General features: G+C 40.5%; 1 protein-coding gene and 1 pseudogene across 1 annotated transcript in view; both read left to right on the top strand.

Moving 5' to 3' along the window:
- IPO8 (importin 8) overlaps positions 1–20,208 on the top strand; it is a 79,056-nt gene extending 58,848 nt beyond the window's left edge. Inside the window, exons 21-25 of the mRNA XM_049625227.1 lie at positions 579–799; positions 4,883–5,088; positions 7,683–7,886; positions 8,448–8,564; positions 18,264–20,208. Coding sequence (XP_049481184.1) covers positions 579–799; positions 4,883–5,088; positions 7,683–7,886; positions 8,448–8,564; positions 18,264–18,361 — 846 coding nt within the window. The 3' untranslated portion in view covers positions 18,362–20,208. The remainder of the gene's footprint in view (positions 1–578; positions 800–4,882; positions 5,089–7,682; positions 7,887–8,447; positions 8,565–18,263) is intronic.
- Positions 2,022–4,856, top strand: LOC125918267 (ribosome biogenesis protein BOP1-like; annotated as a pseudogene).
- Positions 20,209–23,533: the final 3,325 nt, after the last annotated feature.

The raw sequence follows: 23,533 nt of genomic DNA, 5'->3' as shown, positions 1-23,533 counted from the left end.
GTCATAGGGTAGGTCTATTTTTAATTTTCTGAGGAACCTCCACACTGCCTGCCAGAGCGGCTGCACCAATTTGCATTCCCACCAACAGTGCAAGAGGGTTCCTGTTTCTCCACATCCTCTCCAGCATCTATAGTCTCCTGATTTCTTCATTTTGGCCACTCTGACTGGCGTGAGGTGGTATCTGAGTGTGGTTTTGATTTGTATTTCCCTGATAAGGAGCGACGTTGAACATCTTTTCATGTGCCTGTTGGCCATCTGGATGTCTTCTTTAGAGAAGTGTCTATTCATGTTTTCTGCCCATTTCTTCACTGGGTTATTTGTTTTTCGGGTGTGGAGTTTGGTGAGCTCTTTATAGATTTTGGATATTAGCCCTTTGTAGGACCTCTTTTTGGCCATTTAATCTCTGGGCTTTATGAGAATATAAATTTGTTTAATACCATAAGAACAAGGTAAGCAAAGGTTTAATTGTCCTTAAGGGTATCTTATTTGAGAATACTCTCTACCAACATACTGCTTTCTATAAAAGTTATCTGGTTTCTGTGTGTATGGCTGACTCTCTTCTTTATTGTTTTCTCTAGTGCATTCCTCTCTTTGTTCAACTTGTTTTGGAGAGACTAACCCGAGGAGTGAAAACTAGTGAGCTCCGCACCATGTGTCTTCAGGTTGCCATTGCTGCCTTGTACTACAACCCTGATTTGCTGCTACATACTTTAGAACAAATTCAGTTGCCTCACAATCCTGGACCGTTAACTGTACAGTTTATAAATCAGTGGATGAACGATACGGATTGTTTTCTTGGGTATGTGTCTTTTGGATTTTACTCTACATTTCTGTTTCTGGAACATTGATTTTAAAAATGTAAAATAGCATATAAAGAGGTAATTTTCATTTTTAAGGATTATTTTTAGTGCATTGTAAACACAAATTTTAATTTTTAGAGAATTAAACTGTGTTTCAGTAGTATAATCTAGTGGAAAGAATGCAGGCTCTGAAAATTAGGTATAGTCTGTCCCTAGTTGTTTTTTACTTGCATGATAGCGTTAGATCTTTAGGCAATGAGAACTAAGTGTCCAGCAGGTTCCATGACTATTAAGTGTGTATAGGTAAAAACATTCTAAATGGGGTCAGGTTTCTAAGGAAAATGCCAGTCTGGTAAAAATGTACTGGCTCAGGTTATTGGATATTGGAACTCTGCAGATCTCAAGGGAGCTTGTTCTCAAATGTGAGGTCAGAAAGAAGGATTGTTCGTTGTAGCTTGGGTGCTTCCCTGGTGCGAGAGTTTGTCTTCATGTGAAGCACTCTCCTACTTCTCAAACATAAGAAAAATGAGATGCCGAGTAGTAGGTACATGCTCACCTCAAGTGACCCCATACCTATTAGTGATTGTTATGCTAGAATTTGAGCTAGATTGCAATTAATTTGTTTAAAACATTAGATACAACTAGTGTTTTGTTTTTTAAGTTTTGTAAGATAACATTTAGAAATGATACCATTTAGAAATGCTGAGGAAGGAGAATTCCAGTAGGAGTAGTCAGGACACTGCCAAGTGATACAGGTGTGAATTAGCATGGCAGAACAGGTATGGGGGAAGATACTAACAAGCTGCTGTGTGTATTCTAGTTTTTCTACTTGTAGGATACTGGAATTTGTCATTGATTTAGATTTTTTATTAAAGACTTGAAGGGAAGAACATACTTTAAAAAATTGTGCTTGAAGTTATCTCTGACAAAGATTTAGGGAGCAGAAGCTTTGTCACTCACAGTTATGCAGTTGGAATGCTTCTCTCTTTATTAGCATCTAGAAGCAGTTTTCCAAAGGTAGAAAGGCCATTTCTACTATTGCACAGACTGGACAGGCTTGGCTTATGCTTCCTTGGATTCTTTAGAGTCCTACTTGATAATCATCTTTCCTGCTGTGATCCTCTTGACACCTAATGTGCACCCCTATTGGGGGGCATCCTCAGGTCCAGTGCAGTTCCTGTTATAATATACTCCTTTGGCTTTAGTAACTTGAATCAGGCAATGCAGTGGGCTGGGACCGGCTGGGTAGTGTGGCAGGCGTGTGGCGGTGACACAGGCACGGCCTGGGAAGCGGCCACTGGAGCCAGAGCTGGAGTTGGAGCTGGTGGAGTTCTCTTTGATCTGTGCCCCTCCTCCTAGCCTCCAGGATGGCAGAGATTGTCGCTTCTCTGACAGAGAGCACGTTCTCAGGCTTGGAAGATTCTAGCAGTGACAGGAGTGAAGATGACTCGGCAGAGGGAGAAGATAGGATCAGCAGTGATGGAGAAGACCACTGGGCCACAGGTGCAGGCCGGGACCTCTTCCCCAAGGACAGAGGACATCTGGAACATGGTGGACATGGGCATTGGGCACGGATGGCAGGCACAGCTACAAGCCCCTGCGTACTCGTGACAAGCTGGACCAGGTTCTGCGCAAGATGGATGATCCTGACTACCGGTGCATGATGCAGGACTGGATGACAGGGCACGACTTATGGCTGACCGATGAGCAGGTGGCCCTGGCATGGTGGCTGCAGAGGGGCCAGTTGGGGGACATGAGCTTCGATCTGTATGAGCTGGACTTCTTCACTGGGGACCTGGTGCTCCACTCAGTAACCAGCTGACCTGCTGACAAGCACAGCTTCATCCCATCCCTGGTGGAGAAGGAGAGGGTCTCTCACTTGGGGCATATGTCATTAAGATGGGCCAGATGCAGCTTCACGGGCCCCAGAACCCCACCCCTAGCTTCAGTAACCTGTGGGTGTGGAAGACCCCGATGTTGGGCCGGATGGGCACAAGATACACATACCCAGTCCCAAGCTGGTCCTCGGCGTCACACTGAGTTCTACGGCCCACCTCCTGCGTATCTGCCCAGCGAAGAGGTGTGGGAGCAATGGGAGCCAGGTGAGAGGAAGCCCACCTTCCCGCCACACAAATTTCCGAACCTGCGGGGTGTGCCTGTGTATAGTTGTTTCCTCCAGGAATGCTTCACATGCTGCCTTGACCTCTACTGTGTCCACGGCAGTGCAAGGTGAGGGTGAATGTGAACCCTGAAGACCTCGTCACCAAACTGTCCCAGCTGCAGGACCCGCAGCCTTTCCTCGCATGTCAGGTCCTGGTCTCTAGAGGCCCCAGCAACCTTGTCCACCACCTTAGTGTCATCCTGGAGAGGGCCAGTGGCTGGCTTCAGGCTCTGACAATGGCTTACTATGACTCTGGGAGGTGGCTGCCACCCGCTGCACGAGGACCGTGCCCGTTGTGGGTATGCTGAGGAGTATTGGCTGGAACACTCACCCCATCATCTGCCTGGTGGCTGTGGCTGTAGAGGACGTGGTGCTGCTACTGATCCTGGCCTTGGGGACCCAGCTGGTGGTGGGCAGAGAGGACCAGCTGCTGTCTGCCTTCATCCCACCTGAGATGCCGGCCGTTCAGCCTGCCTACTGGCTGGAGGCCCCAGAGGAGAAACGCCAGGGGGGACCTGTGGCTGCACATCCGCCATGGGAAGCCTGTTGACCTGGCATGGGTGTGGGGACTTCTTGGCTGTGGTCCTGGCCCCTGCAGGCCACACACAGGTGCTGATCCACTAGCTGAGCTGGCGCTGCAGGCAGACCCCCTTCTGTAGCCATGGCCAGGTGCCGTGGGTGACCTTCTACTCTGTCCCGTCCTTTGTGTTAGTGACTTTCGAGTGCAGCATCTGCCTTTACTGTCTCCTGTGCCAGGAGCTCACCCAGAAGCTGAGACCGAACTGTAAGTGGGTGTCCAGCCTGGCAGTGCACCCTGCAGGGGACAAGGTCATCTGTGAGAGCTATGACAGCAAGCTGGTGTGGTTTGATCTGGACCTTTCTGGTGAGCCTTACAGGGTGGTGAGGCACCACAGGAGGACCCAAGGGCTGTGGCCTTCCACACCTGGTACCAGGTCTTCACATCTAGCTCTGACCACGGGAGTGTCATTGTCTGCCATAGGATGGTATGCAGTGACCTGCTGCAGAACCAACGGCTGGTGCCTGTGAAGGTGCTGCGGGGACACGTGCTGAGCCACGACCTGGGTGTACTGGATGTGGCTTTCCGCCCTGGCCCCAGCTGTGGGTTTTCTCAGGGGCCAATGGCACCATCTGCCTCTTCACCTAAGCCACCCTGTTTCCTCAGGGGCCAGGCCATGTGTTTGCTCAGGATCTTAATAGAGGTGTTCGCCCAGCTTGGGGGGAAAAAAAAAGAGCAATGCGAATAATAGTAGCTTATAATATATTCATCATTTCATCTGCTTCGGATTCAGCCTCCCTCTCTCCCTCTGTCCCTCCCCTGCTAGTGCTTTGTCTCTCCCTCTCTCTCAAAAATAAACATTAAAAAAATTTTTTTTCCCTTCAGAATCAAATTTTATGCTATGTTATAGCGGACTATATTTAATTGATTTACTTATAGTCATTAAGTTTAGCTTGCTTATTATATGCTGAGTTTCTGAATAGCTTTTGGCACTGGGGGGTTAGTATACAGTGTATGTGCTGAGAAACCTTGTAGACCAATCTAATGAAGACACAGTCTGAATTTTTCCTTTTTTCCATTGGATAGGAATTTTATGCTGTCAAATACAGGTATTCCTGCTTTAGTAGAACTTGTTATGCCAAGGCACAGATAAAGCATTTAAATCAGTTATAAATTGATACTATAGTAAAATTCACCATATTGATTACAGACTTTTATAGCTCTTTGATGATAATTGGTTTACAAAACTTGGTTTATATAGGATTTCACATAGTACAAGATGGAGGATCCCTCTGTATAATTCCATTGAGTGAACCTTAAAAATCACCTTGGCCATTTTTTCTTGTAGAATCTTCAGTTGTCCCCATTTCTCATGAGTACCTTTTTTTTCTTTGTGATTTGTAGGCATCATGACCGGAAGATGTGTATAATAGGACTGAGTATCCTTTTGGAATTGCAAAATCGACCTCCTGCAGTAGATGCTGTGGTGGGACAGATTGTACCCTCAATTCTTTTCCTTTTCCTTGGCCTAAAGCAGGTTTGTGCTACCAGACAACTGGTAAACCAGGAAGATCGCTCAAAAGCAGAGAAGGCTGATATGGAAGAAAACGGTAAAATCTTCTAATTGTAATGAATGCTAGAATGGATTTTGATTTGAGCATGCATTTTCTCTGAATTTTAGTCTATTTGGAATCATTCAGTTACATTCTTTGGCTTGTTGCACATTTAACAAATATTTTGGGTTTGGTTGACATACCCTGTAATGTAAATTTAAATCTGTTAATTTTTTGACATTTAAATAATTATTGAGCTTAATGAATGTTGTTAAACTCTGAGAAATTCAGATACATTTATAACAGAATCACATAGTTTTGACAATGAGTTAGGAACCAGTATTTCATTTTCTTGTTTGTGCCAATAGTCTCTGTGAAGTCGGCAGCATGAATTCAATGAACCATTAGTTAACGGAAGTATCAGTATAACAGATTAATAGAATGCCTGCTGTTTTTTTTTTTAATGGTTCTTAAAAATTGTAATTGGGAGAAACTTATGGTTTACATATTATTAAATTTGGAGTAAAGTACATAAATGAAGGTTATTTGCTTAATTGACAGAGTGAGATTGTTAGAGTCAAGGATATTAGATCTTTATTTGATGATAATTGCAAAACTACTTGCTTGGGTGCAGGAAGTAACCATATCCAACTCCAAATGGAGTTTTCCCTCTTCAGGTTAAAAGCAGAATTTCTTCCCCTTCCCTTCCCCTCCCTTCCTTCATATAATTTATTGTCAAATTAGCTAGCATACAGTGTGCTCTTGGCTTCAGGAGTAGATTCCCATGATTCATCTCTTACATACAACACCCTGTGCTCATCCCAACAAGTGCTCTCTTCAGTGCCCATCACCCATTTTCCCCATCCCCCTGCTTCCATCAACCCTCAGTTTGTGCTCTGTATTTAAGAGTCTCTTATGTTTGTCTCCCTCTCCATTTGTAACTATTTTTTGTTTCCTTCCCTTCCCCCATGGTCTTCTGTTACGTTTTCACTCATATGTGGAATTTGAGAAACTTATGATATCTGTTAACAGAATTTCTTTAAATGAGAAAAATCAGAATGTTTCATGTAAAACATACAAGTGTAGATTTAAACATTTTGCATTTAATTAGCATCATCCTAGTTTGGGTACGAGGAATGGTACTCTTTAACTCCTAACATAGAGCACAACTTCTGATCTAATTTGCTTTCCTGAATTCTATGTAGGACATCTTTACTAGAAGGGTTTTTATTCTTTTGCTAAGTATAGGCCAACAATTATAGAATTCTTTTTTTCAGTTCTAATTTTTTGTTTTGTAAACTGTTGGCTTATAACTAATGTGTGAGAAAAAATTTCTGGTAATTTTCCAGACTTTCCTGTTCAATTTGTGCTGAAGTATAGAATGACTAATTAGGAAAGGTATTTCTTGCTATCTTTGTCATATATATGTGTCATATATACATATATATGTGTGTGTGTGTGTGTGTGTATGATCAAAACTTCTGTTTCTCGCCTTATCCCTAAAAGTACTTTGCCATTTAATTCAGGTGCTTTAGTGTGGTATGTTTTATAGAAACAGTTTTGGAATAATACTGCCTGGTTTGGGTTTTACTCTAGGTTTTTCCGTCTTGGGTTGATTTTGTTGTGCATTTACTATCTTCCAGTTATTTATAATATTGGGCTAACTGCTTAGAACAGATCGGCCCTGAACATAGAAACAGAAACCATGGTGATATGCAATTCAGCTTTCCACTTTTCAACACACATGTAGCTATTTTTTCTTTATTTCTGTATTTTTATGTTTCTATTAGCAGAAATGACCTCATTTGCACACTTCTGAGTAGTTTGTAATCAACTGAATTAACTGTTGAGAGACCCAAATTCTCAGTGGGAACTCATTGTTACTTAAAACACGTGCACTGGGGTGCCTGGGTGGCCCAGTCAGTTAAGTGTCCGACTTCGGCTCAGGTCATGATCTTGCGGTTCGTGAGTTGGAGTCCTGTATCAGGCTGTGTGCTGACAGCTTAGACCCTGGAGCCTGCTTTGGATTCTGTATCTCCCTCTCTCTCTGCCTCTCCCCTGCTTGCACTCTCTCTCTCTCTCAAAAATAAACATTAAAAAAAAATGCACTGACTGCACAATTTTTTTTTTTGACAAAAAATTTGGGACTCTGATTAATTAGCATTTTTATATAAATATGAGACAGCCATAGCAAAACAGTAGTAATGTCCAGTGGACTATAGATTTAGGGTTACTTGGAAATTGTTTTCAGTGAGGAGTATAAAGTCATTTTTTTTTTTTAAATGTTTATTTAGTTTTGAGAGAGAGAAAGAGTGTGAGCAGGGAGGGGCAGAGAGAGGAGAAGACACAGAATCTGAAGCAGGCTCCAGGCTCTGAGCTGTCAGCACAGAGCCTGATGCGGGGCTAGAACTCATGAACTATGAGATCATGACCTGAGTTGAAGTTGGATGCTTAACTGACTGAGCCACCCAGGTGCCTCTAAAGTCATTTTCAATTTAACAAACTATAAAGTTTTATTTTTAGAATTTCATGTAAAAATAGGCGGTAGTTTTTCCATTTCCAGAATGTCATTTTATAATTTTTGTTCTGTGGAATTTTATGTTTTGTCCTTTTGTGTTCTGATTCTTTTTAAATAATTAATGGATTGCCAGAGGAGATTTCAAGTGATGAAGAGGAGACGAATGTAACCGCTCAAGCAATGCAGTCGAATAACGGAAGAGGTGAAGATGAGGAGGAGGAGGAGGATGACTGGGATGAAGAAGTGTTGGAAGAAACTGCCCTTGAGGGATTCAGCACTCCACTTGACCTTGACAATAGTGTGGATGAATATCAAATTTTTACACAAGCTCTGCTAAGTATGTCTTTACTCCCTAAATTTTTAGATATTTTCTCTAAATTCTTTATTTCCTTTGGTTTAAAAATTGTTTTGGGATCTGTCCAAAATCAGTTTAGATGTTAAGTTTGGTTTTAGTAGTGGTGAGATGTCCAAATGGAAAAATCTGGGAGGCTTAGAGCATGGTTTTGCCTCAAGCACCAACTTGAGTTCTTGGTGTGGGAGTGAAGCCGAAACTGCAGGTACTGGGAAAATCTGGCGGAACATGGTAGCATGTGAGTAGAGGTGTTTGCCAAGATCTGGATTTTAGGGAGCATAGTAAAACCCCAGGAGGAAGAGATGGTGAAGGAGGTCGAGAACTGGGCAACACAGAGATTTGCAATGTCCTAACTTTCCTCTGATAGCCCCACATGGTTAGATATGGAGTGGGTACTCAGAAATAATCCTTTGCTGGAATAAGTTTGTCTCTTAATTTCTGCAATCATTTCATTGTAATTTGATCATGTACTTTTGTTCTCTGTAATGATAATTTTCACTAGACTCTTATCTTTTTCTTCTTCTACACACTCCCCAAATGCAACAGCTGTGCAGAATCGGGATGCTGCCTGGTACCAGCTGCTGATGGCACCGCTCAGTGAGGACCAGAGGAGGGCGCTGCAGGAGGTGTATACCCTGGCAGAGCACCGGAGGACAGTAGCAGGTCAGCCAGCTGCATTCCCAGATTGGAGGGCATCAGCGTGCCAGTAGTCAGTCTTATTGAGCAACCTTCTTACCTTCTTAATGAGCCTTGTGGCACATAAAGACTGTTTTAAAAATTGTTAGAGGCCAGCCTTTCAAGACAATTATTATTGTATGATTTTTTTTTTTTTTTTTTTAATCACTGATCATGATATCTTAGCTCGGCAAAACCCTGTGCATTAATAGGTGTCTTTTAGTGGTGGTGGTATTCATGTACTTACCCTCTGTTTTGGAGCCAGTTCACTTCATGAATTCTTATAAGGAGCTTGTCTTCCTGGAAAAGAAACACTCTTCATTTCTTTTGCTGGGATTTACATGTTAGTGATTCTTGTTGATTTTCAGTTTTTGACTTGGAGAAATTGTTCTATGCAGACATTATTATGGTCACTCCTAGAAAATCAGTGGAAAAAAATTTGTAATTACAAAAATACTTTAGTGGAAAACATGGAATAGGCACCTGGAATTTAGAACCTAAGTTCTTCTGCATAGAGTTCTCTTGTCAGCCCTGCACAGAGTCTGTATCAGGAGAATTCTGGGTACACTTTCAGCAGTAGCCTATAGAACTATTAAAAAAACCACTTTGCACCTTTTCATTTTGTCATTTTTCCTGGAAGTTGGGGGAGGTAAAGTTTTTCCATTTTGTTCATTTTTAGCAGTTTTTCTGTAATAGTAAACATAACTACTTACTGACATAGCCCTATTAAAAGCTGATACTCAGGGACTTCCAGGGAAGGTGGTGAAATGGGTGGATCCTGAGCTCACGTCATCCCACAGATACAACTAGGTAACACTCACATCAGGGTAAATAACCCGGAAAATGACCCAGAGACGGCAGAACAAACTCTACAACTAACTGTAGAGAAGAGTCCACATCAGAGAAGATAGAAGAGTGGAGATGCAGTGGGGAGCTAAATGGACTACGGGTCTGTCCACTGGAGGGGAGGGATCCGCAGGTGTGGAGAAGAGAGAGAACAGAGCATCATGGTGCGAGCTTGCATGGGAAGATGAATCCCTATAACGTTTGGCTTTGGAAACCAGAGGGACCAAATTTCATGAGTTCTGACAGCAGGTTCAGTTCTGGGAGAGTCTGGAGGGTGATAGGAAACTGAGTCCGCATCCCTTTAAAGACACAGCACAGCCAACAGCCTGCAGAAACACAGAATAGAAGCAGTACTTTGAAAAATGCCCGGGGCATACAAGAGGGAAATTATTTACTAATCTTTGTGTCCCAGAGAGACTGAGATTGCTGGAAGACTCCTCCAGGAACAAGGAGCTGGTGGGTGCCATTTCCCTTCCTTGCCCTCCGGCATAAACACTCAGACACCTGCAGGAACCAGCCTGGAGCCGGCATTCACTACCTAATTTGCTTATACTATGCCCCATCCTTTTTAGCTGGGTCTGCCTCAGTTCTGGTGCTGTGGGCCCCCTTGCCTAGAAGACCATTGCAAACTGCCAACACCATGCCTCTCTACTGTGCGCATTGTGGGGTCTCAGTCCCAGCAGTGGCAGCTGGTCACCTGTGGAGGACGCAAGAACCTTATTAAAACTGTGCACGCTGCACCAAAAACCGTAAAATACCTAGGAATAAATCTAACCAAAGAGGTGAAAAATCTATACACTGAAAACTATAGAAAGCTTATGAAAGAAATTGAAGAAGACACAAAAAAATGGAAAAAGATTCCATGCTCCTGGATAGGAAGAACAAATATTGTTAAAATGTTAATACTACTCAAAGAAATCTACATATGCATTGCAATACCTATCAAAATAACACCAGCATTCTTCACAGAGCTAGATCAAACAATCCTAAAATTTGTATGGAACCAGAAAAGACCCCGAAGAGCCAAAGCAATCTTGATAAAAGAAAACCAAAGCAGGAGGCATCACAATCCCGGACTTTAAGCTGTATTATAAAGCTGTAATCATCAAGATAACACGAACAGATCTGGCACAAAAGCAGACACTCAGATCAGTGGAACAGAATAGAAAACCCAGAAATGGACCCACAAATGTATGGCTAACTAATCTTTGACAAAGCAGGAAAGAATATCCAATGGAAAAAAAGACTGTCACTTCAGCAAATGTTGCTGGGGAAACTGGACAGCAACATGCTGTTACGTGAACCTGGACCACTTTTTTACACCATACACAAAAATAAACTAAGGGGATAAAAGACCTAAATGTAAGACAGGAAAATCCTCGAGGAGAAAGCAGGCAAAAACCTCTTTGATCTTGGCCACACCAACTTCTTACTCAACACATCTCCAGAGCAAAGGAAAACAAAAACAAAAATGAACTATTGGAACCTCATCAAAATAAAAAGCTTCTGCACAGTGAAGGAAACAATCATCAAAACTAAAAGGCAACCAATGGAATGGGAGAAGATATTTGCAAATGACATATCAGACAAAGGGTTAGCATCCAAAATCTATATATTTTTTTAATATTTATTTATTTTTGAGAGACAGAAACAGAGTATAAACAGGGGAGGGGCAGAGAGAGGGGGAGACACAGAATTCGAAGCAGGCTGCAGGCTCTGAGCTGTCAGCACAGAGCCCGGTGCAGGATTCGAACCCACGAACCGTGAAACCATGACCTGAGCTGAAGTCAGACGCTTAACTGACTGAGCCACCCAGGCGCTCCAGTGTCCAAAATCTATAAAGAACTTATCAAACTCAACACCCCAAAAACAATCCAGTGAAGAAATGGGCAAAAGGCATGAATAGACACTTCTCCAGAGACATCCAGATGGCCAACTGACACGTGAAAAAATGCTCAACATCACTCATCATCCGGGAAATACAGATCAAAACCACCATGAGATACCACCTCACACCTGTCAGAATGGCTAACATTAACAACTCAGGCAACAACAGATATTGGCAAGGATGCAGAGAAAGGATTTCTTTTGCACTGCTGGTGGGAATGCAAACTGGTGCAGCCACCCTGGAAAACAGGATGGAGGTTCCTCAAAAATCCAAAAATAGAACTACCCTACAACCCAGCAATTGCATTGCTAGGTATTTATCCAAGAGATACAGGTGTGCTGTTTCGAAGGGACGCATGCACCCCAGTGTTTATAGCAGCACTATTGACAATAACGAAAGTATGGAAAGAGCCCAAATGTCCATCGATGGATAAATGGATAAAGAAGATGTGGGGTGTGTGTGTGTGTGTGTGTGTGTGTGTGTGTGTGTACACACACACACACACACACACACACACACACACAATGGAGTATTACTCAGCAATCAAGAATGAAATCTTGCCAGTTGCAACTACATGGATGGAACTAGAGGGTATTATGCTAGGCGAAATTAGAGAAAGACAAATATCATATGACTTCATTCATATGAGGACTTTAAGATGCAAAACAGATGAACACAAGGGAAGAGAAGCAAAAATATAAAAACAGGGAGAGGGACAAAACATAAGAGACTCTTAAATATGGAGAACAAACAGAGGGTTACTGGAGGGGTTGTGGGAGGGGGGATGGGCTAAATGGGTAAGGGGCACTAAGGAATCTACTCCTGAAATTGTTGTGCTATGTGCTAACTTAGATGTAAATTAAAAAAAAAACCAACACACACACACTGTGCACCCTGCCTCTGCATGCTTTGCAGATCGGTCTGGCCAGCCATGGTCTCCGGGGCAGAGACACATCCCCTCTGGCAGAGGACTGGCACCACCTTGTTAAAACTGCATGCCATGCTCTACCCACTACTTTCAAGAGCAAGAGATGTAGCTGACTTTCCTAACACAGAGAAACACAGAAAGTTACACAAAATGAGAGAAATATGTCCCAAATGAAAGAAAAGGAAAAAAACAATAGCAAGACACCTAAGCCAAACAGAGATAAGTAATATGCTTGATAGAGAAATTAAAGTAATGGTCATAAAGATACTTGCTGGACTTGAAGTAACAGTGGAGGATTTTTAACAAAGAGAAAACATTGAAAAAGAACCAGTCAGAGATGAAGAACATGATAAATTGAAATTAAAATTACTGTAAGTGGAATAAATAGTAGACTAGAGGAAACAGAATGGATCGGTGACCTGGAGGACAGAATAATGGAAATTAAGGTGAGCGGGTGAGAGGAAGACAAATTATGCAAAATGAGAATAGACTTAGGGAACTCAGTGACTCCATCAGGTTTGATAACATTCACATTATAGGGATGCCAGAAGAAGAGAGCAAAGGGGGCAGAAAGTTCATTTGAAGAAATAATAGCTGAAAGCTTCCCCAATCTGGGGAAGAAAACAAATCCAGATCCAGGAGGTACAGAGATTTCCCAACAAAAACAACCAAAGGAGGTCCATTCCAAGATACATAGTAATTAAGATGGCAAAAAGTAGTGACAAAGAGAATTTTAAAAGCAGCAACAGAGAAGGAGAAAGTTATGTACAAGGCTATCAGTGGATTTTTCAGCAGAAATTTTGCAGGCCAGATGTGAGCAACAAGATATATTTAGAGTGGTGGAAGGAAAAAAATCTGTAACCAATAATATTCTATCCAGCAAGGCTATCATGCAGAATAGAAGGAGAGATAAAGAGGTTCCCAGACAAACAAAAGTTAAAGAAATTCATGACCACTAAACCAGCACTACAAGAAATGTTAAAGGGGACTCTTTTAGTGGAAAACAAAAACCATGAGTAATAAAAGTAGGAAGCACACAAAAGAAGTAAAAATAACTATATCTGTAAATACCAGTAAAAGACTCACAAAAGGATATAAAGTATGACACCATATACCTAATATATGCGGGTGGGGCGGGGGGGGGGAAGGACAGGACTAAAGAATGGTTTCAAACTTAAGTGACCATCAACTTAACATAGACTGCTATATATAGCAGATGTTATATGCAAACCTAATGGTAACCACAAATCAAAACCAGTAATATGCAAAAAATAAAGAGAAAGGAATCCAAGTGTATCACTAAAGAAAGCCAGCTTATGGGGAGGGAAGAGAGCAAGGGAAGAAAGAAATGGAGAAGAACTACAAAAATAACCACAAAACAAGTCACAAAATGGCAATAAATACATACCTATAAATAATTACTTCAAATGGACTAGGGGCACCTGGGTGGCTCAGTCGGTTAAGTGTCCGACTTCGGCTCAGGTCATGATCTCGTGGTTTGTGAGTTTGAACCTTGCATCGGGCTCTGTGCTGAGAGCTCAGGGCCTGGAGCCTGCTTTGGATTCTGTGTCTCGCTCTCTCTCTGCCCCTCCCCTGCTCATGCTCTGTTTCTCTCTGTCTCAAAAATAAATAAAACATTAAAAAAAAACCCTAAAAAATAAATGGAATAAATTCTCTAGTCAAAGACTGAGGGTGATGGAACAGATGAAAAAACAAGACCCATCTATATGCTGCCTTCAAGAGACTCATTTCAGACCCAAAGGCATGTGCAGACTGAAGGAAAAACAGTTATCATGCAAATGGAAGCAAAAAGAAAACCAGGGTAGCAATATTTATATTGGACAAAATAGATGTTAAAACAAAGACTTAACAAGAGACAAAGAAAGGACCCTACATAATTTTAAAGGGAACAATAAGAAGATAAAATAATTGTAAATATTTATGCACCCAACATGGGACCACACAAATACATGAAACAATTAGTTCCTTTATTTGTTATTAACTGATAGTAATACAGTAATAGGAAGGGACTCCAAGACCCCCCCCCCTCCTTATATCAAAGAAGAGATATCCAAACAGAAAATCAAGATGGAAATAATGGCTTTGAAGGACGTACTGGATCAGATGGATTTAACAGATATATTCAGAACATTCTGTCCTTAAACGGCAGAATACACATTTTTTCAACTGCACATGAAACATTGTCCACAGTAGATCACGTATCAGGCCACAAAACAAGTTTTGACAAATTCAAAAAGATTGAAGTCATATGCATCTTTTCTGAGCAGAATGCTATGAAAGTAGAAATGAACCACAAGAAAAAACCTGGAAAGAACACAAGTACATGGAGATTAAATAACATGCTACTAAACAATGAATGAGTCAACCAAGAAATCAAAGAAGAAATAAAAAGATACATGGAGACAAATGAAAATGAAAACACAGTGGTCAAAGATTGTTGGGAGCAGCAAAAGTCATTCTCAACAGAGAAGATAATAATGATACCAGTCTACTTCAAGAAACAAGAAAAATCTTAACCTTACACCCGAGGAAACAAGAAAAAAAGAACAAATCCCCAAACTAGCAGAAGGAAGGAAATAATAATGATTAGAGCAGAAATAAATGATATAGAAACTGAAAAACAATAGATCAATAAAACCAGGAGCTGGTTCTGTGAAAAGATCAACAAAAATTAACAAACCTTTAGCTGTACCCATCAGAGAGAGAAAGAGAGGACTCAAAATCAGAAATGAAAGAGAAGTAACACCACAGAAATACAAAGGATTGTAAGAGAATATTGTGAAAAATTATATGCCAATGAATTGGACAACCTATAAGAAATGGATAACTTCTTAGAAACATTGCCAGTACTGAACCAGTTCTCCAAAAACTGAACCAGGAAGAGATAGACTATTTGAACAGATCAGTTACTGGCAATGAAATTGAATCAGTAATCAAAAGACTCCCAACAAACAAAAGTCCAGGACCACATGACTTCCCAGGTGAATTCTACCAGACATTTAAAGAAGAGTTAATACCTATTCTTCTTAAACTTTACAAACAAATAGAAGAGGAGGCAAAACTTCCAAATTCATTCTATGAGGGCAGCATTACTCTGATACCAAAACCAGATAAAGATACCACAAAAAGAACTTACTGGGCCAATATCTCTGGTGAAGACAGATTCAACAATCCTCAACAAAATATTAGCACACTAAATCCAACACTATGTTAAAAAAATCATTCATCACAATCAAGTGAGATTTATTCCCAGGATGCAAGAGTGGTTCGATACTTGCAAATCAACCAATGTGATATATCACATTAATAAGAGAAAGTATAAAAACCATATGATCATTTCAGTAGACGCAGAAAAAACATTTGACAAAGTACAACATCCATTCATGATAATAACATTCAACAAAGTGGTAGATGGAACATAGCTCAATATAATAAAGACTACATGTGAAAAACCCACAGCTAACATCAGACTGAATGGTGAAAAACAGTTTTTCTTCTAAGATCAGGAACAAGACAAGGATGTCCACTCTCACCACTTTTATTCAACATAGTACTGGAAGTTCTAGCCACAGCTTGAGACAAAAAGGGATAAAGGCATCCAAATTCATAAGGAGGAAGTAAAACTTTCACTATTTGCAGATAACATGGGGATTGTATACATAGAAAACGTAAAGTCTCCATTGAAAACCTACTAGAACTGATAAATGAGTTCATTAAGGTCGCGGGATACAAAATCAACATGCAGAAAACTGGTGCATTTGTATACACTAATAATGAAATGTCAGAGAAATTAAGAAAACAATCCCATTTACAATCACACCAAAAAGAGTAAAATACCTAGGAATAAACTTAACCAAGAAGGTAAAAGACCTATAGTTTGAAAAGTATAAAACATTGGAAGAATGTTGTTAAAAAGTCCATACTACTCAAAGCAATCTACAGATTTAAGGCAATCCCTATCAAAGTACCAACAGTAGTTTTCACAGAACTAGAACAATCTTTTTTTAAATTATTTTTTAAGTCTTTTTTAAATGTTTTATTTATTTTTGAGAGAAAGGGAGCAGGGGAGGTGCAGAAAGAGAGGGAGACGCAGAATCTGAAGCAGGTTCCAGGCTCTGAGTTGTCAGCATAGAGCCCGATGCAGGGCTCAAACTTGTGAACTGTGAGATCATGACCTGAGCTGAAGTCGGACGCTTACCAACTGAGCCACCCATGTGCCCCTAGAACAAACAGTCTTAAAATTTGTATGAACCACAGAAGACCCCAAATAATCAAAGCAGTCTTGAAAAAGAAAAAAACTGGAGGTATCACAATCCTAGATTCCAAGGTATATTACAAAGCTGTAGTAATCAAGACGGTATGGTACTGGCACAAAAATAGACACACACATCAAGATCAAGAATGGAAAGCTCATAAATAAACGCATAATTATATGGCCAGTAAATCTGTGACAAAGGAGGCAAGAATATGCAATAGAACAGAGTCTCTTCAATGGTTTTGGGAAAAGTGGACCACTTTCTTACACCATATACAAAAATAAACTCAAAATATATTAAGGACATAAATGTGAGACCTGGAACCATAAACTTACAGAAGAGAGCACAGGCAGTAATTTTTCTGACATCAGCTATAACAACGTCTCTCTAGATCAGTTTCCTGAGGTAAGGGAAACAAAAGCAAAAATAAACTGTTGGGATTACATCATGATAAAAACTTCTGCACAGCAAAGGAAACAACCAACAAAACTAAAAGCCTACTGAATGGGAAAGAGATTTGCAAATGACAGTCCAGTAAATGGTTAGTGTAAGTTATTCATACAACATAACACCCAGAAAACAACCCATTTAAAAAATGGTCAGAACACTTGAACAGACATTTGTCCAAAGAAGATATCCAGATGGCCAACAGACAATGTAAAAAGATGCTCAACATCACTCATCATCAGAGAATTGCAAATCAAAAGCATGATGAGAGATCACCTTACACCTATCAGACTGGCTAGAATAAAAAACACAAGAAACAACAAGTGTTGTCAAGGATGTAGAGAAAAAGGAAACCCTGTGCACTGTTGATGGGAATGCAAATTGGTGCAGCCACTGTGGGAGACAGTATGGAGGTTCCTCAAAAAGTGAAAAATAGAACTACCATATGATCCAGTAATTGCACTACTGGGTATTTAGCTATAAGGAATACAAAAACACTAATCAAAGATATGTATATGTATATGTACATGTATGTGTGTGTATATATGTATGTGTGTATATATATGTATGTATATATGTATGTGTGTATATATATGTATACATATATATATGTATGTATATATATATATATACACACACACACACACCCCTGTGTTTATTGCTATTATTATTTACAATAGCCAATTGATAGAAGCAGCCCAGGTGTCCATCAATAGGTGAATGGATAAAGAAATTGTGTATATATATGTACAATGGAATATTATTCAGCTATAAATAAGAATGAAATCCTGTCATTTGCAACAATACGGATGGATCTAGAGAGTATAATGCCAAGGAAGATAAGCCAGTCAGAGAAGGATAAATGCCATATGATTTCACTCATATGCGAAATTTAAGAAACACATGGACAAAGGGGAAAAAAAGAGAGACAAACCAAAAAACCCACTCGTAACTAAAGAGAACAAACAGATGGTTACCAGAGGGGAGGTGCGGGGGTGGGGAGTGGGCAAAATAGGTGAAAGAGTTCAGGAATATACTTACCTTGATGAGCAGTGAGTGTTGTGTGGAAGTGTTAAATCACTGTATTATACACCTGAAACTAATAGAACACTGTATAGTAACTACACTAGAATTAAAACCAAAAAAGGCTAATGCTTGGTTGGGCAGGATAACTAATATCATAAGTCACAGTCCTTCACAATGCTAAGTATAAATAAATCTAGCTCATTTTAGGTTATTTCCAACTTTGTCACCTTAAATACTCTAATTTTGTCCCCTCCCTTTCTCTTGACAAATACTAGAGGCCAAGAAGAAGATTGAACAACAGGGAGGCTTCACGTTTGAAAACAAAGGAGTCCTCTCCGCATTTAACTTTGGGACTGTGCCCAGCAACAACTGAAAGAAGGAACATCAGCCTACCGAATGTCATCACTATGTTTTCCTTCACCGGGGGGAATGTGAAGGTCAAGGGGAGGATGACAGTGGGCTGCTTTTCAGCACCCTGCTGCTGTGCCGGATAACTGACATTGGGCAGCACATTTATCCACTCCCTCTTCCCCTTTGACCTTTCTCACCCTGAAATATATATTCTAAGCAGCTACTGTAATGTATGAAATTAAAGAAGAACAAAATCAGTGGATTGAAAAGGACAAATCATATTCTCCAAAGGATGAATGACCAAGGTGGATTTAAAGGATTGAATTGCACGTCTCAGGTTTTTGCCATGCAGAATCAATGGATTTATGCGGATAACAGTGCCTTCTGTTGTACATGAATTATCTGAAAAATTTTTTTGGAGTGCATTGCAATTTTTTTTAAAGCATAAAACTTATTTATAGATATAATGTAAACCTTGGCTATTTGTTGACTTATTCTGCATTTTACTGTGTGATTTTACTGTTAGGCAGTTAGTTACAAGTCACTCTGGTTTCAAAAACATCACTGCTCCCCTTGCTCACCCTGCTGCTGGGGGCTGTCTTCAGGGGTTGTAACATGCACTGGCTCTGGTTTTTCATTGTATGTTTTGAGGCTTTCTTACTAAGTGTCTTATTCCCTCTTCCATCATATATTTGAGCCTTGAAAGGGGTGGTGTTTCTATTGGGGTCAGAAAATATAAGTATAAATTCCATTTATAACCTAATAAGTGAAGGACTCAAAAATTTCTTGGCAGCAAGTGGCAGGAACTCTTTAGACATTGGAATTAACAATAAGTCCAAGTATATTCTGAATCATGTACTTCATTATGTAATGAATTGGTAATAATACAAAAGCACATTGAACTTCCGGGAGAAGGGTGCTACATTAAGCACGTGGTTTCTGGATGGGGGCTTGCATTTTCAACAACTTATCATTCCAGCTATGTTGGACCTGGGTCCAAAACATTTTCTAACCTTTTTTATCTAGAAAAAATGACCCAAATGAATTTAACTTCTACTTCTCACACATCTGAATTTTCTCCTACCTAATTCATTCTAGCCTTTATTATAGCTCAGTTTGGCTTGTTATATTCTTCAAGGGTTGGGATATTGGTCACTCTTTGATGGTAATGATGCCTACAGAAAATATTGCAGATGGAGGCTGTGGCTCTTTTTATGAACAGATTCAAGACTAGAACATGGATCATGGTCTTTTTGTAAAGTGAAAGTGTATTTTCAAAACTTAATGTATTACTGGATGTAATACAGTTTTCCATTTTTGTGAAATGTCTGCAGCTTCTATTTCCCCTCAGTTACTGGAGGAATTTTCTCCAGGTGCTTCCTGTATTACCATCCCTTGTTAATATTAACTCTTTTTAGCATTTTAGGTTATTTAAGTAGTTTTTACAGAAGTAGCCTAAGAAGCCATGAGTTTCAGAGCTAAATGGTCCCTTGCTTTCCTCTGTCACTCTCTTCCCAAGGCATTGATATTGAATGTGCCAGCTGACAGAAGAGACAGATGGCACTGGGGGGACATTTTAGATATCTTAAGCTTTGAAACTCTTCTTCTCCACATGTCTAAAATGGTTTCTTTTAACATAAATATGCCTTCACACTGGATTGTAAAAGGCATGTGATTTTATTTTTGTGAGGTATTGTCTTCTACAGTATTAAAGGGAAACAGATATTAATGTGTATCATCCTATCTTGTTTTTGAAGCCAGGGTAGTTGTATAATTTTGTTACCAGCAGTGCTAACCTGAATGTGATCTGGTTACCTTGGAAATGCAGGAACTTATATGAATGTACTGTAAAATAAAACATGGACTGATTCCCAGGATTCTGAACCCCTTTGTGTGAAATCTGAAATGTGGAAGTGCTTTAAGCAGGTGATAAAAATCCTTATTTGGGGGCAGGTGGAGCAAGGTAACTGTTGGCCTGGGAGGGTAACAAGGGCTCATCAGGAGCGGCGAGAGTGGGGAGCGGTTGGGAGCTAGAGCCCATCTCATCAACTGTGGTATCCCGATGAGAAAGATACAAACTCTGAAAAAGCTAAGGCCATTAAGCCACAGCAGGACTTTGAAGGAAAATAAAAAAGGTGCTGGAAAGAGAGCCATTTTCTGATAGACTGTCATCAGATTAGGAGAGGTCAAAGTTGAGTGGAACGGGGACTTCCAGGGAAGATGGCAGAGTAGAAAGATCCTTACCTCACTTACTACCATGAATACACTTAGATAAAATCCACATCAGTGTAAATAACCCAGAAAATGACCCAAAGACTCGCAGAACAGACTTTCACTGCTTAATGTAGAGAAGAGGCCACTTCAAAGAGTGTAGGAAGGGCAGCAATGCAGTTAGAAACCAAACCGCCTCTCAAAACTGAGGAGGGGAGGGAGGCACACCTCAGGCATGGATAGAAGAGACTAGCAGACTCTACATCCAGCACCCCAGGCATGGGGGATCCACCATGGGAAGATGAATCCCCATAATTTTTGCCTTTGAAAGCCGGAAGGACTGAACTTCATGAGTTTTTACGATCAATGGGGCTCAACACTGGGAACTTTAAAAATCATCAGGCTTTGCTCAGAGCAAGAGGGCAAGAGGAAACTGAGTCCTCACCCTTAAAGAGACAGCATAGCAAACAACCCTACTGAGATATGGCATAGAAGCAGCAGTTTTAAAAATGCCTGGGATATACAGGAAGATATATTTACTAATCTCAGAATGTGTGCTGGAGGGGCAGGGATCTTACATTTCTCCAAGAACAAAAGAGCTAGCAAGCACCATTTCTCTCCTCTGCCCCCTAGCCTAGATACCTGCAGGAACCAGCGTAGCATGGACACTCTCCATCTAGCTTTGCTAACAAGTGCACCCATCTCCCCCCAAACCACACTCAGAAGTCCATCCGAAGCAGTGCCACAAGCTTGATAGTATGAAAGCAGCCCTGGCCAGCACCACTCTGAAATGACTCCTGCCCTGAGGAAGGGTGAGGAAAACCATACATACCAGTCCAAATGTGCCAGCAGTGACTGTGTGAAGATATGTGGTCTGACTGCAGGCCCTACCCAGCAGTGAACATCTCAGGGTTCAACATAGGGAGAGTGCCCTGCAATTGGGTGCTACTGCAGCTCTGGCAAACACCTGGTCTGGCTCAACTCAAGCCCAAGGTATTCCCCGTATTGGCCCATTGACACAGGGACCAAACCGTACCCACAATAGTCAGGAACAGCCATTGCGGACTAGACTGAAAGCAAATGCAGCTCAGCCACAATAGGGTGCATGCAACGCATATAGGAGACGCCCCTGAAGCACCTGTTTCTGTAAGCGGGGGTCTCTGCACTGCAGGGCACCACAGGGCCTCTTTTTCATAAGGACAATACTTTCAAGAGTAGGAGACATAGCTAATTTTTCTAACACCCAGAAACAGACCCAGAGAGTTAGACAAAATGAGGAGACAGATGATTTGTTCCAAAAGAAAGAATAGGACAAAATCACACCAAGAAAGCTAAACAAGCAGAAATAAGTAATATGCCTGATAGGGAATTTAAAGTAGTGGCCATAAAAATTCTCATCAGATTTGAGAAAAGAGTGGAGGACCTCAGTGACACCCTCAACGAAGAGACAGAAAACATAAAAGAGAACCAAACAGAGATGAAAATCTCAATAACTGAAATGAAAAATTGGAATAAGACCAGAGAAAGCAGAATGGATCAGTGATCTGGAGAACAGAGTAATGGATGGAGAGCAATTATGATGAACAGGAGAAAGAAAAAAGAAAAAATGGGACTAGATTAAGGGGACTCAATGACGCTATCTAGCATAACATTTACATTATAGGGATCCCTGAAGAAGAGAGGGAAAGGGGCAGAAAGTTTATTTGAAGAACTAAGAGCTAAAAACTTCCTCAATCTGGGGAGGGAAACAGAAATTCAGATCCAGGAGGCACAGAGAGCACCCAACAAAATCAACCCAAGGAGGTCCACACCATGACACAGAGTAATTAAAATGGCAAAAAGTAGTGATAAAGAGAATTTTAAAAGCAGCAGGAGAAAACAGTTACAGGAAAGAAAACCCCTTAAGGACTATCAGGTGGTTTTTCAGCAGAAACTTTGCTGACCAGATGGGAGTGGCATGATTTATTCGAAGTGTTGAAAGAAAATAACCTACAACCAAGAATACCTTATCTGGCAAGGCTATCATTCAGAATGGAAGGAGAGATAAAGAGTTTTCTACAAAAACAAAAGTTAAAGGAATTCACCGCCAGTAAACCTTAGAGGAAATCTGAAAGGGGATTCTTTGAGTGGAAAGGGAAGACCATAGGCAGGAGTAGGAAAAATAGAAAGCACAAGTCGAATCAGTAAAATCAAGTATATCTATAAAAATCAGTCAAGGATTCACAAAATAAAAGGATTTAAAGTATGACATAATGTGCCTAAAACATGAGAGAGAGAGAGAGAGAGAGAGGAATAAAACTTTATGTGCTTTTAGAATGAGTTCAAACTTAAGTGACCATCAGCTTAGCATAGACACCTATATGTATAAGATATTATATATAAACCTAATGGAAACCAGAAATCAAAAACCAGTAATAGATATGCAAAAAATAAAGAGAAAGGAATCCAAGTATACCACTAAAGAATGCCAGCAAACCACAAGAGAAGAGGGCAAGAGAAGAAAAGAAGAACTACAAAAACAACTTAAAGTAACAAAATGGTAATAAGTACATGCCTCTCAATGATTACTTTGAATGTAAATGGACCAAATAAATGCTCATATCAAAAGACAAAGGGTGACTGAGTAGATAAAAAAGCAAGACCCATATATATGCTGCCCACAAGAGACTCATTTCAGACCTAAACATACATGCAGACTGAAAGTGAAGAGATGGAAAAACAATTCTCATGCAAATGGAAGTGAAAAGAAAGCAAGGGTAGCAATACTTATATTGGAGAAAATAGACCTTAAAACAAAGACCTTTACAAGAGACAAAGAAGAACCCTACATAATCATAAAGGGACTAATCCAACAAGAGGATATAACAATTTCAAATATTTATGCACCCAACATGAAAGCTCCCAAATATATAAAGCAGCTATTAACAAAGTAAGTAATAGTAGGGGACTTTAACACTCCACTTACAACAATGGACAGATCATC

This window comes from Panthera uncia, chromosome B4 (genome assembly GCF_023721935.1).
Source record: "Panthera uncia isolate 11264 chromosome B4, Puncia_PCG_1.0, whole genome shotgun sequence".
NCBI lineage: Eukaryota > Metazoa > Chordata > Mammalia > Carnivora > Felidae > Panthera > Panthera uncia.
The sequence above is the reverse complement of the archived record's forward strand: the minus strand, read 5'-3'. Positions and strand labels throughout refer to the sequence as shown.